General features: G+C 37.8%; 3 protein-coding genes across 5 annotated transcripts in view; all 3 read right to left on the bottom strand.

Moving 5' to 3' along the window:
- Positions 1-3,397, bottom strand: part of Osbp (oxysterol binding protein) — an 85,622-nt gene extending 82,225 nt beyond the window's left edge. For 2 of the 3 annotated variants that reach the window (XM_065222510.1, XM_065222511.1), the window contains exon 1: positions 2,952-3,396. In XM_065222510.1, coding sequence (XP_065078582.1) covers positions 2,952-3,136 — 185 coding nt within the window. In that variant the 5' untranslated portion in view covers positions 3,137-3,396. Of the gene's footprint in view, positions 1-2,951 lie in introns of all 3 variants that reach the window. The other variant, XM_065222509.1, reaches the window with a different exon arrangement.
- A 3,127-nt stretch (positions 3,398-6,524) lies between these two features.
- Positions 6,525-9,424, bottom strand: LOC135701655 (uncharacterized). Its single transcript, XM_065222504.1, has 5 exons — positions 8,491-9,424; positions 8,053-8,232; positions 7,416-7,718; positions 7,151-7,345; positions 6,525-7,090 (listed from the first exon to the last, which is right to left on the bottom strand). The coding sequence occupies exons 1-5, from the start codon at positions 9,243-9,245 to the stop codon at positions 6,880-6,882; spliced, it is 1,644 nt and encodes a 547-aa protein (XP_065078576.1). The 5' UTR covers positions 9,246-9,424; the 3' UTR covers positions 6,525-6,879.
- A 2,856-nt stretch (positions 9,425-12,280) lies between these two features.
- LOC135701673 (uncharacterized) lies at positions 12,281-13,045 on the bottom strand. Its single transcript, XM_065222531.1, has one exon. It carries the CDS (start codon positions 13,043-13,045, stop codon positions 12,281-12,283), a length of 765 nt encoding a protein of 254 aa, XP_065078603.1.
- Between the last annotated feature and the right edge of the window lie 223 nt (positions 13,046-13,268).

Here is a 13,268-nt window from a genome sequence, read left to right as displayed (position 1 = left end):
CACTGTATGAAAGTAGATGCCAATTGATAGTGCATAGTAGTGTTGATAATCTAAAATTGACGAAAACACATATTGGGACTGATGTGAGGTTATATGCAGGTCAATCATTATTTTATTTATTTTGCGTACTAAATTCAACGTTTCTCATTTTATTAGTCACTATTATGTGATTTTTTGTTCATTTATACAAACATTACCAATTGGGTTCTTTAGGGGTATTGAGGTAATTGCATATTCGTAATCTGCATTACCAATGAAACCGAAATAAAAAATTTCACCAATTTTAGAGCATTGGAACTATTTAAAGTAAGTGCGATTACATTAGCAAAAATTACCATCTTAGCGCCCCTCGGTGGTACTTCGTATGGGTGCGAGCAGTCAATTTGTTAGTTTTGTGTCAAACAGTGAAGTAATTATTTTGCTTTGAATCTTGATTTAAAAATCGAGATGGAAGCCAATGGGATCGAAAAAAAATATCGTTGTGCTCAGAAAACGAAGCCCTTTCAGATGATGTAAAGTAACCGATATATTATTCAAAATAAAAGAACCCAATTGGCACCACAAACATAATAAAGTTAATCTCTACTAGTCCTATGAACTCTGAAATTGCCATTTTCGGTAGCTTTCTAAACCAACATAAGTAACTGAACGTTCGGTCAAACTTTAACCGTTATTTTGAAGCCTATTTTTCACAAAACAAGATCAACCATCATTCCCCTACTGATGCTGTGGTTAGTATGCATGTGTGAGATTTAATTTAACGACCAAAGGCATTGTTTACAAAACCAGATTCGCCTTTTTGAAATGTTGATGCAGGAATATACACACACTAACAGAAAAGTATTTTACAAAAGAAGTGCTTATTTCTTTGGTTGACGTTGCTGCCTTCAAGCATTACAAATATCTCTAAAATGAAGGTGTGCTTATTCGATTTGCCCAGAAAATGTGCTATGTGGCCACCGATAAGCACAATAATAATCAGGTGATTAGAGATTCTAAATGCGAGCATAATGATTGAACGTTATTGTTACATACAATAGCACATACGACCAATAGGGGGAACACCGTTTGGCATAAGTATATCAAAATCTTGTAACCAATGAAACTTGTAATTTTAAAATTCTTTCATTTTCATTTCGCGGTATTTTTTCCCAACATTACGAATCAGCTAACGTGGCAAAGCTATAATCATTATTGCTGTCAATCGATATGAAAATTACATTTACATTGATTTAAGCGTATGTATTCGAATTTCATTTGAAATTTATGTGACATCGTTTAGATTCAACAGAAGTCACGAGGAATTGATTTTATGAGGGTGCTTGAATGTTTCCGTGATTTTAATACGTCGCCAGATTTTTTGAATGTACAAAACTGCTGAGTCTCAAAAAGTCAGCGTATCAAATTTTTGTAAAAAAAAACACCACTTGAAAAAAAAACTAGATTTCTCCATCATATTTTTAAAAGATTTTTATTTTGTTAATTTTATGGCCATGCAAAGTAAATTTGTGAAAATTAAATATTAATGCGCATAGACGATTTATGTAAACTTGCACTTTTATGACTTTTCTTCTCGCTTTTTGCACTTTTGGAGTAGTCTAGATAATTTTAGTTTATTTTTCAATAAACAATATTCATTAACTCAGTATTCCCCGGTAATCCGACAAAATGAAGGCCGCATTATTAAATATTGAGCCGACTGCTAAATCCATACTAAAACTAAAGCAGACAGCAAAGTGATAGCACGCGATAAACTTTTTAATCCGGTACTTTCTGGAGTAATAAAATCCACATTATAGTGTTTTTGATTAGCGGGAAGATATTGCATTATACAGTGTTCAAAAACTTGATGGAACAGTGTTCAAAGGCTAGATTAGGTGAAAATTCAGGACCAAAAAAATACTATTATGCCAAATAACCTTTATGCCAAACAGTGTAGCCCGTTTTCGTAAAATCAGTGCAATAGAAGATAAGAGTTGATTTGAGTAAGTAAATGATGACAATGAACCATATGGTAAGGTCGATTGTACCTACTATGTATGCTAGTGTGACACGTGCTTGAAGAATGATTGAATCATTGAAGCATGCGAGTACAATTTCTACGGTTAGATGAGTAGTTTTGTGTTTGCAAGTGTGGTTGTATACAAAAGATAAGATGGGAAATTTCACTCTTGACAATGAATGTGAGTTTTCACAGTTTGTTGCTCAAAAGAATATCTTTCATTATTTTATTATAGCATAGTTCAGTGATCTAACAAATTCTTATCAATACTGATTCACTAACGAGCTTTTCATTATCAGTTCAAACTGATATGTAGGGCGATTATCCGATTAGGGGACTATCAGAAGCAAAGTAGATTCTGCGAATCATCCGACTTTTGAGCTAGTGACAAATATGTTGTACAAACATGTTTCAGTATTGTCAGCTGAGTACAAGTTGATAAAATGATAACTCTACTATTGTAGCCAACCAGAGTCGTATAATTTTCTGTCAAATGGACTATCTTTGTCATTTTAAAAGAATAAAATTGTAAAAACATTCAAAGGATATAATGTTAGGTTTGCCCTTCCACGAAATTCGTTGTTTCGTAACATTTATATGGGTGGCCTTGCATTGATTGAGTGCACACATCCGTAATCGTGAACAAGAAAACAAAAAACTAAGTTGCGATTCGCACTAGGCTTTGCGATTGTAAAAAAAAACAGGGCATCGTGTGCTGGCGTTTCTGTTTACGATGGCATGTTATGACGTTTTATCTAGTTTTTTTTTCAGATGCAAATGAAAACAGGTAACTTAAGACAGTTTTAATGGGCTTAATGGTTTAAATGGTTAGAATGGATTGTGACAGGATAGTTGTGGTAATAGTAACAAAATGAATAAAGAAGTATGATACGAAAGGAAAAACAACGCTGAACTAATGGATGTTACAAAACTGATGGAAATTGCTTACCTATAATAGGATAGTACCCCTTTGGACAGAACAAACCACCGCTTCTGATATCCCTTGAGGTAGTTTGTCCACTTTAGCAGCCAACCTTTCATGTCGGGTTCCAATTGAGTTGAAACCGTCCCTGTGGCGGCGGAATTGGCCGCAGGCAGTCCTGCTTTCCCTGAAGGCAGCACTTCCGACATCATCACTGTCTTAATCCAACCACTGCACTACGGATTTTAGCAATTTCGCTACTTTCACCCAGTAGCTCCTGGATAGCAAAAACGGAATCTACCCAAAGCACCGTTCAATAAGAATCCACTTAAATATAATCACGTCTTTTCTAATTTTCCACAATAAGTGCGAATTAAATCTTAAAATTCACCACCGTAAACCAAAAAAACTCGCCTGAATCAGCCACGTCCCACGTCCACCATTTTTTCGCGACGAAAAACGAACGAGATGTGAAAAATAATTTGACAGCTCCCTTCCAACGGCTGATGTTTTTTATATATTCTGCGTCTGTATCTCTTTCTCATCACACTGAAGCGAATGACATAATCAAAAGAGAACAAGAAAATATCATTTAGTCAAATGACAGCGAAAGTGATGGACCCCTCGCGAGAAAAAGAAAAACATCGCATGCGATGAACACACGCATAAACAAAACCACTCACATTGCGAATCATAGTTAGCTCCCGTGGAGAATAGAAGAACTATGAAAAATATGATTTCAAATTGACCACTTTGTCAAGCAGTTTTGGCGTGACTTTCTACCAGGGATTTCCCAAAACTGGACCAACTAATTTCTATTTTTTTATGAAACGCACAAATGTTGGCTACTTTTCTCGAGGTTCTAGAAGAAAAAATCTCAAAATAATGTTTTATTTAAAAGTTCGAGTGGTAGTAAACGTCATTTTAAGTGCTCGAATGAAGTGGTTAATTGGCAAATCAAAGTTCGTACTCGTGGAGAATAGAAGAACTATGAAAGTGATGATGATTTCAAAATTTTACACGGTGAGGTATACGAGTTCAATCTTAAAATGCTTTTATTTTGCAAATGGAGCATTTTATTCAAATCTGGTTAATGCTACGTTAGTAGAAAACTTAAGGACTACTCAATAGATATATAATATAGAACAAATAATTTCTTTTCAGATTTGTAGGTGTATATATAGATTTCAGCTTTTCTACCACTGTAGCAGCAACCAGATTTAAATAAAATGCTCTATTTGCAAAATAAAAGCATTTTAAGATTGCACTCGTATACCTCTCCGTGGAAAATTTTGAAACCATCATCACTTGCATAGTTCTTCTATTCTCCACGAGTGCCAACTTTGATTTGCCAATATCAAGCTGAACAATGCATTAGGTCCTAAGTAACATTGCCAGTTTCTCTTCGTCGACTTTCTCTTTGTATCTTAACGGCCATGTTAAGACATTTCCAGTATCCAAGTTATTGACGAAAGAGAAAATCGATGAAGAGAATCGCTCGTAGAATCGATCAATGTTCAATGCTTTGTTCAGCTTGAAATGTGCGCGGAGTTTTACGATCGCACTCTTCCGAGGTAGCCGTATCGGAATGGCAGTATTAAAACGCGACACGTAAGATAAACTAATTAAAACTGTATCTAACAATAAAACAAGACGATTATAAAATACATGTCTTTAGGGATGGGCCATTAATTATGTCACGCAAATTTGGCCCATTTTCAACCCCCCCTCCCCCTTTGTCACATTTTTTATATGGCTCGTCACAGTTTTCAAAACCCCCCCTCCCCCCTAAATGTGTGACATAATTAATGGACGACCCCTTATTGATAATGTTTCTCGTTGGTGCTGGCACGGCATCGACGTGATGACAGCTTGACTGCCATCTCTGAGAGCAGCCAAAAAGTGATAAAAATAGAGTTGGTTCAAAGTCCCAACATCTCCCCTCTAATACATGAGGTACGGCTGGAATCACTGAGGCAATCTTCGAATGCGCGAAGAGCGGCGAGGAGCATGGGTAACTGGTTCTAGCTCGATGGCAGACTGGAAGTACGAAGTGACTAAGCCTGTCGTAGACACCGATACTTATGGAGAGCTCGACGAGAATGCTGATAAGGATGATGGAAGCACCGGTGACACTACCGGGACGTGCATCAAGCTGTTGGGCGTCGCAGACGGCAAGGATGTTGGATTGCCTAGAGGTCCGATCGGCAACGGTCCTGATGATGACGATCAGCTGCAGCACGGTCCTTAAGCTGGTTGATATGTGACCGCACGAGCTTCCGATTGTCGACCCAAACATTGTTCATAACTGTACCGAGGTAGGTATAGAGGTAAATACCAACGGTTGGAAACTAACAAATTTAACTGGGGACATGATTTCAAAGTTTTACACGGTGAGGTATCCAGCATTTTACGAGCGCTTATCCAGTATTTTACGATAGTTTATGGCCGCCACAATCTGGTTGAGTTTCTGGTAGGGAACATAAGCTTTGAAGTTTGGGTTGTGTCGTTTGACGTGTAAACGTTCAAATTTGAACGTTTACACGTCAAACGACACAAGCCAAACCATGGTGGGTATGTAAATGGTGATACAGCTTTGTCACTATATACGCGAGGAGGTCGCGGGGGGGGGGGGGGAGTGCGGTTTTAGAGCAAATTGTAAACAAACTCGGTCGCTGTCCCATACAAAAATCCAACATGGCTGAATCATGAATTTGACACATTAGAACACCTATATGTAGCCACCTTGAGCCAATCTTCAAATCTTATGTTCCCTACCAGAAACTCAGCCAGATTGTGGCGGCCATAAGCGATCGTAAAATACTGGATACGAGTGCAATCTTAAAATGTATTTGAATGCGAACAAATTATTTTAATTATGTCTGGTTAATGCTATCTTAGTAGAAAACTTAAGGGCTACTCATATAGACATATGTTATAGAAAAAATAATTTCTTTTCAGATTTTTAGTTGCATACCAGATTTAAATAAAATGCTCCATTTGCAAAATAAAAGAATTCGACAGTGAGCATGCATAAGGGCCTATACGCGATGATCGATTCTCTTCGTCGATTTTCTCTTTTGTTAATAACTCGCTAGATTTAACGTTTCTCGGTGCGTTTGCTGTTGCTTTTGATAGCCAATACAACCTGTTACTACTCTGCATTGAACAAATTCTAGAAAATTGTTTCGTTTAGCTGTAGCAATGCAAAGAGAAAATCGATGAAGAGAATCGATCATCGCGTATAGGCCCTTATGCATGCTCACTGTCGAATTTTAAGATTGTACTTGTAAACCTCCCCGTGGAAAATTTTGAAACCATCATTACTTTCATAGTTCTTCTATTCTCCACGGGAGCCAACTTTGATTGTCCAATAGTTAAGGCCCAAGCGCAATGACGGCGGAAGCGGAACGGCAACGGCAGCGGAAAGCCCGATCTGAGTAAGCCTACTTGTCGGATTGAAAACTAGTTAGATCTAAATCGACTTCGGTTAGGCATCTTGATGTGTGACAACAGTATGCGCCATAAAACAGTAGGTGTTGTAACGGTAATGGGAGACTGTGAAAACAAGAAACATGATACATTTTTAGGTTTGCATGAAATTATTTTGAAAATTTATTTATAGGTAAATTATTTTTCTGTTTTGCTGAAATATTCGTTGATTCAGTGCCTTATACCGCAAAAAAGGTATGGTATTCTGAAACTTTACATGTTTGATGCATTGTTTTCGCTTTCCAAAAATATCAACGGATCAACGGAAGGATTTACATTAAATGTTGTTTAAAATTATTTTCTCTCTCAAATTTACGGTCATAAAAATAATTCACAGCAACAATGTGATAATCGTTATAAATATCGCATTTGTCGATATTTTTGCATGAAATAAAAGTAAGTATTCATTCTTGTGAAAACCATACGAAAAAGAAAAAAAAACACATTGACGATATTGCAAAATTTACGCCGAAGGGCGAACTCCGTAACGGAACGAAATTTTTCCATTTCGCACAAAACCTACGTCATTCAGAACACGCAAACGTTCGACAAATCCTTTCCATCCGCGGCCCAAACCACTTTCATCGAACAAATTCTCAGCAAAGCCTCGGATTATCTCATCTGGATTGGAATGCATGAGTTCGATGAAATATGCGCAGCGTCGTGAATTTTCGCTTGATAATATAAAAGAAAAATGTCATAAAATTGATTACAGATGAATTCTACAGCCATACCTGGTGGTGATGATGCGAGCAGGAAAGATGTAAGCACTCAGTAGAATCTTGTTAGACTCATCACGATCGAATTTGATTTCCATCTTCCATTCATTGCCATTGAAGTCGATAATGTTGGGAGAGATAAAGCCGCTTTTAGCTTGTTTCTGAATGCTGCTGTAATCCAACAAATAGTACCCGACCGAGAAGTTTTTCCTAAATCCACAAACAAGAAACGAAATTCTACAGTGAACATCCAACATGGAACGATTAAGGAATAACTTACTCAGTATCTTTCTTCGTGGCATCGCATGATTCGTTCGAAGCATTCAACAAGTTTTTGTGGTGAATGAGGGATTTCTTTAGGAGTACAGCCTTATCTTTGTAATAATCGTAAGCCTCCACAACGTTTAATGGTTCGATGGCGATATGTAAGGTCATACTACCGCTTTCCAGATATCCTCCTGAGGTGAGCTGATCAATAGTAGCCAGTTCGAATTGCATCATTTTTCTTTGAATCACAAAGCGCTTTCGGAGAGATTTTGAGATGTCGTTGTGAGATATCTCGGTGGTTACTTTGAATTTATGGCTGAAAAAATGAAGCGTTGTTACGTTTTATTTGACCAGCAAGATAAGTCGGTTAGAGGGCCGATTTGAAATATAACCGTGGCTATTCGTATGTCTGGCAGAATTCATATTTCTAGCGTTCAGAATCATAAGAGCTAACTGCGATGATCGATTCTTTCCATCGATTATTACATTACTACAGTTAATGAACCAATTTCCCGAAATTACTAAAAGGATGTATTAGCTAGCAAAAACAACATCAAACGCACCAAAAAATGTTAAACCTGTCGAGTTATTAACAAAAGAGAATCGATCACCACATTAAGGTCCTTTTTGATTCTGAACGCTAAATTTACCTAGTAATCAAGGGAACATTTTCATTTGGAGCAACAATGAGACTAAGCAGCTCTCCTTTGGTAACGGACATTTTCCAGGTGTCACCGGTACTGTCATCAAGTGTTAGATTCAGTGTTTCATGTTTTTCGTCAACACAATCAATACTGTAAGTGGTCAGTTTTGTGGCAGGGATCAACTCACTGAAAACATATGTTAAAAATATAATATATATAATATAGGGTAAAGTGGGGAAAATAGATCATCTACTAGATTTATCTATTTTTTGATTGTCAACATCAACAGGCTTAATGCTGGTTGCACCGGTTATATTGAACCTGTTGATTTTCGCGAACATATAAACTAATAAATGTATTAGCTGAGCCATCTTACCATGGAACGTGAAATAAAAATAAAAATAGACCTAAGTATTTAGTAAAATGTTCACATAACAAACTTACCAACCAATGTCGTAATGGTCAATAAAATCCGTCGAAAACTCTTTGCATTGTTCTAGTAGTTTGTCGCACTCTGCGTTGAAGCGTTCCTGTTGTTTTATAAAATTGAAATGACCAATCGCTTCGATGTCGTCCTGTAGTTGTTTCACTGATGCTCTACGTTCGATCGGAAGTTGGATGCGTTTCTCAAGTTCTTCACGTTTTTCTTGTCCAATCTCGCTTACTTCACTTTTGGCCATATCAAAGAGTGCTTGTAATTCTGTCATTATGCGTTCTTCTGTGAGCTTGATCAATGTCAGATTCTTCTCAGACTCTTCCGTTTGTTTCTCGAGCATTTCGATTTGCAGTTCGATCTCTTTGATTTTTTCGTTTGTAATAGCGTGCTTCTCCAAGTAAACCGCGTCTAAACGATCGAAAATATGCCTCTTATGATCTTTGACATCCAAAATACATTCAGCGCATGTTTCCTTCTGACAGGTCAAGCAGAAGAAATTCAATTCTTTATCGTGAACCTGGCACTTCGGTGAACCGGGGGATGGGTTCGTTTTGCACCGCAAACATTTCCTCTCCAGCAAATTGATACAATTATCGCAGAAATAATCGTAACAACCAATGCACAAAATCGGTATTTTGGCCACCAAGTTACACGAGGTACAGTCAACATCCGACGTGGATAGCTTACGTTTAGAGCTTTGATTGGGGCTCTCCTGAGGGCTAGAGGGAAGCAGCGGAATGGGCTTCGACGGCGAATAATTCATGCTTTACGTTTTAAGAGCACAATGATCGTATATATTGAATGAAACAATGAAAATGACGCGCAATGGTTGAATTCAACTGCAATAAAACGCCAATCCACTTAAAACAAACGGAACTAAAATGATTTTTTTTTTCTAATACGACACAACGAGACCAACGAGACGCACGACGAATGCAAGCACTAACCTCAAGACTTTCACGATCAATAAGAATAACTCTCTTCTACACTCAAAAACCGTCAAAATGCACCGCTTTGCTCGATTGGCGTCTTGCACACTCAAAAATATTACAAAAACGAAAATAGATTAAATTTTATGCATTTTATGGTTTTTCAAAATTTATACATTGTTTAGATTAAAATTTTCGTCAAAATTATACTAAGTCCGAATAGCGGAGTGGAATTCGATCAGTTTTTACTAAAATGACAGGAAAAATAACATTTGGATTCTCTTCGCAGCTTCGTGCTGGTGAAGAGCTTTGTTCCTGCGGATTTCAACTGCGCCTGTGATCTGCTGGGCAGCTAGACCATAGAGGTAACTCTAAGACAAGTAGGTCCCGAAGAAACGTGCTCAACTTTTTGGCTCACCTCTGGTACTATCTTCGGTCCCAAGCTTGTCGAATCACCCCTCGAAACATAGGAAAAACCAATAACCCCTCATTTTATCTGTCCAACTTTCATAGCGAATCAAAACAAACATTGCGTAGTACTAGAATTTCGACTAGAATAGGGTACGTTAATCGTTTGCTTGGGACCAATAGGCTACTTAAGTGGTGAGCCAATTTAAAATCGTTAGTTTCATATTGATTGTTGGCTACCCGCATAAACGCGAACCATAAATTGACCTTACCTAAAATGGTTGAAAATTGTTTATAATCCCTGCTAAACTTTAACTGAAATGGTTATGGAACTTTACATGAACGTTTAATGATAAAGTTTCAACCTTATGTATTATGGTTTTTTGGAACTGGACCTTACAAATAATGGGTTGTTAAGAACCATTACCATTCCAAATTCTTGTTTTCTCCATACATTTTCAGAAAGAGAACGATATAAGAACGTTTTTACTTATGATTTGAGAACATTAATGGTAATGGTTATGGTAGTCAGTAAGGTTCATTAATGGTTTTGTATTATCGCTCAACTTTACGTGGAATATATCGTGAATTGGTAATCAGTAAATTGCAGGCAACCAATTCGCGATATATTCCATGATGAATATTGTAAGTATTTTTTAAATAATATTCATAATAAATAAAATAATTAAAAACCTTCCTGAAACAATTTTTATTTTTATTTGAAAACAATAATATTTACCATAAATAAAATAAAAAAAGCGAAAAAGACATTCTCTCGAATAAACCGTATCTATGCATTGTAAGTATATTTCGATTTTATACTATGGCACGCATAAACCATTTTTATACTAAGTTTGCATTCTCTCCATTTATACCGACGGAGGATACGGAGGATAGTTTCCAAATTTTCCAAGTAAAACCAGGAATACTCCCAAGGATTCGTCTCGAGATTCGCAGAGATTTCGATGAAACCGCTAAACAACTAGAGGATTCATATGTATAGCCAGAGGGGGACTTTTTTTCTGACTTGAAATGATCTATATTTCTTGAATTTGTGTGGTTTTCATGTATAACTTATCAAGTGACACAGATGCGCCTTAAAGAGGGTTTCGGATGGACCAGGAGGAATAAAACGATTAACTGTATTCTCTCGTGTTTTGTTTACAAGTGATGAAAAATGAATAATGAACACCAGCAAAAGAAACTACAGTGGTGTAGGAAAAAGAGGGGCACCAAAGGTGCAGTGGTTGCCATCTCAACACCCCTGCTCAACCACAGCATCGTCCTAGTCCTACACACAAAAAATTATCGTTAGTAAAATTGAAAAATTCATTGGTAGAATTAAAAGTTTCCGTTGGTTCTTTTTGGTAGAAAGTCTTTAGCTTTCAAAACAAAAGTCAGCTAACTGTTAATTCAAAAGTAACTCGTTTTTTACTTTTAAAAGTTGAAACTTTCAAATCGAATTGTAGAACTGTCAATATGAAAACCTATTTTGTTAAATAGACTTATGAAAGGATTTAATTTAAAAGATGGGCAGTTTTATCGCAATGATTTATGATTTCATTTCAAATATGAATTCTTTTTAATTCAGTTGCTTGTTACTTTGAAAGAAATAAAGCATAGACATATTTAATTTAATATATTTTAGTTTATTTATATGATGCTGACTGAAAGGGCACGGCATTATGGAACTTCAAAGCATGGGAAGCGTATAACGCAAATATACAGTTGGCTGAACAGCTGGTGATGGTGATGGTGGGAGTAGCCTTCCTTTCCGGCAATTCTGACGAGGCTGCTGAAAATCAAAACACATCAATTAGGAAAATCGGAACCAAGCAAACTCTTCGAAAATTTCATCATCTTACCTCCAAATCCCGCAGCTGGATGATCCTTCCAATCCTTCCACTTCATAGCGTCACCACGAATGTCTCCATGTTATTATTTGTATCTTACAGAAGAGAAACAAGCGGTGGATGAAAATGTGGAAAAGTTCAAGAAACTGCTACTGCTCATGCTAATTCTCACAGCTGCTTTTGTTTTGTTTGTTTGTTTCGCATGTCCAATTTGGCGAGAAACACAGGTCCAGTACTGTCAAACACATCGCAAGGAAGAGATTTTTTGACAATTTTACAACTTTTATTCTAAAAAATAGACTTTTAAAATTACAAGCCGAAAGGGAAAGAAACACTTTTAAATCAAAAACATTATTTTACATTTGAAAAATTTCATAGTTGAAACTACGAAATTTGGGAAACTTTTAATTCGATCATGCATTATTCTTAAAGCAACAATTTTTGTTTTTTGTGTGTAGCAACGATCGTAGATGCTTGAATGGTGAGGGCGGAAGTCCCTTCGTCATAATATCAGCCTGTTGCTCCGATGTTCCGACGAATTTAATCTTCAGTACGCCCTGGTGTATCAAGTCCTTCAAAAAATGATATTTGGTGTCAACGTGTTTTAGTCAGCCATGATCACGACAGTCCTCGGCGATCCGAATGGTAGACTGATTGTCTTCATGAACCACTATCGGCTCATCGATCTTCTGGCCCAGATCCCGTAGCAAGCGTATCAGCCACAGCGTGTGACAAGCTGCTGTGCACAATGCTGACAACTCGGCCTCGGTCGATGATAATGACACGGTGTGCTGCTTCCGTGTTATCCAGCTTATAGTGCAACCGAACAACTTGAAGATGCAACCGGTTACGGAACGACGATCAACCAAATCGTTAGCCCAATCTGAATCCGAATATACTTCCAACACTGGCGAACACTCATCATCCCGGAAGATCAGTCCAACATCCAGAGTCTCCTTGACGTATCTTAACATCCGTTTGAGGTGAACCCAGTGATTCTCGTTCGGACAAGACTGGAACTGACTAAAGTAGTTCACGGCTGCTGAAAGATCCGGTCTCGTCGTTAGCGAAGCGTACATTAAGCAGCCAACGAGCTCGCGGTACGGCTTCGACGTCCTCTGTTCTTCGATTCCTCGCGTCAGCTTCAATCGATTCTCCAAAGGCGTGGATATCGGCTTGCTGTCATTCATCTCGAAACGTTGCAGCAAGTTTTCGAAATAGTTGCGCTGATGAATCCGCATGATCCCGTTCGGCGCATCTCGTTCCACGGAAATTCCCAAGAACTGCTTTACTTCTCCTGCATCCGTCATCTCAAATTCCGCCGAAAATCCACGCTTCACAGCTTCCAAGACTTTCAGAGACGAGCTGGCCATCAAAATGTCGTCCACGTAGAGCACAACGATGACTTTGTTTTCCCTTCGCCTCGTACGTAAAGACACTGGTCGTTCTCGCTGCGGACGAAACCCATCTTCACTATGAATGTGTGGAACCGTTCATTCCACGCGCGGGACGCTTGCTTCAAGCCATACAAGGAACGATTAAGATGACGAACGAGGCCTTTCCCCTGCTCAAACCCATCTGGCTGAGCCATGTAAA

The sequence above is a fragment of the Ochlerotatus camptorhynchus genome, unplaced genomic scaffold, assembly GCF_037179485.1.
Source record: "Ochlerotatus camptorhynchus isolate MF236.1 unplaced genomic scaffold, CSIRO-AGI_Acam_v1.1 ptg000171l, whole genome shotgun sequence".
Classification (NCBI taxonomy): domain Eukaryota; kingdom Metazoa; phylum Arthropoda; class Insecta; order Diptera; family Culicidae; genus Ochlerotatus; species Ochlerotatus camptorhynchus.
Note: the sequence above shows the minus strand (reverse complement) of the source record. Positions and strands in the feature narration are given on the sequence as shown.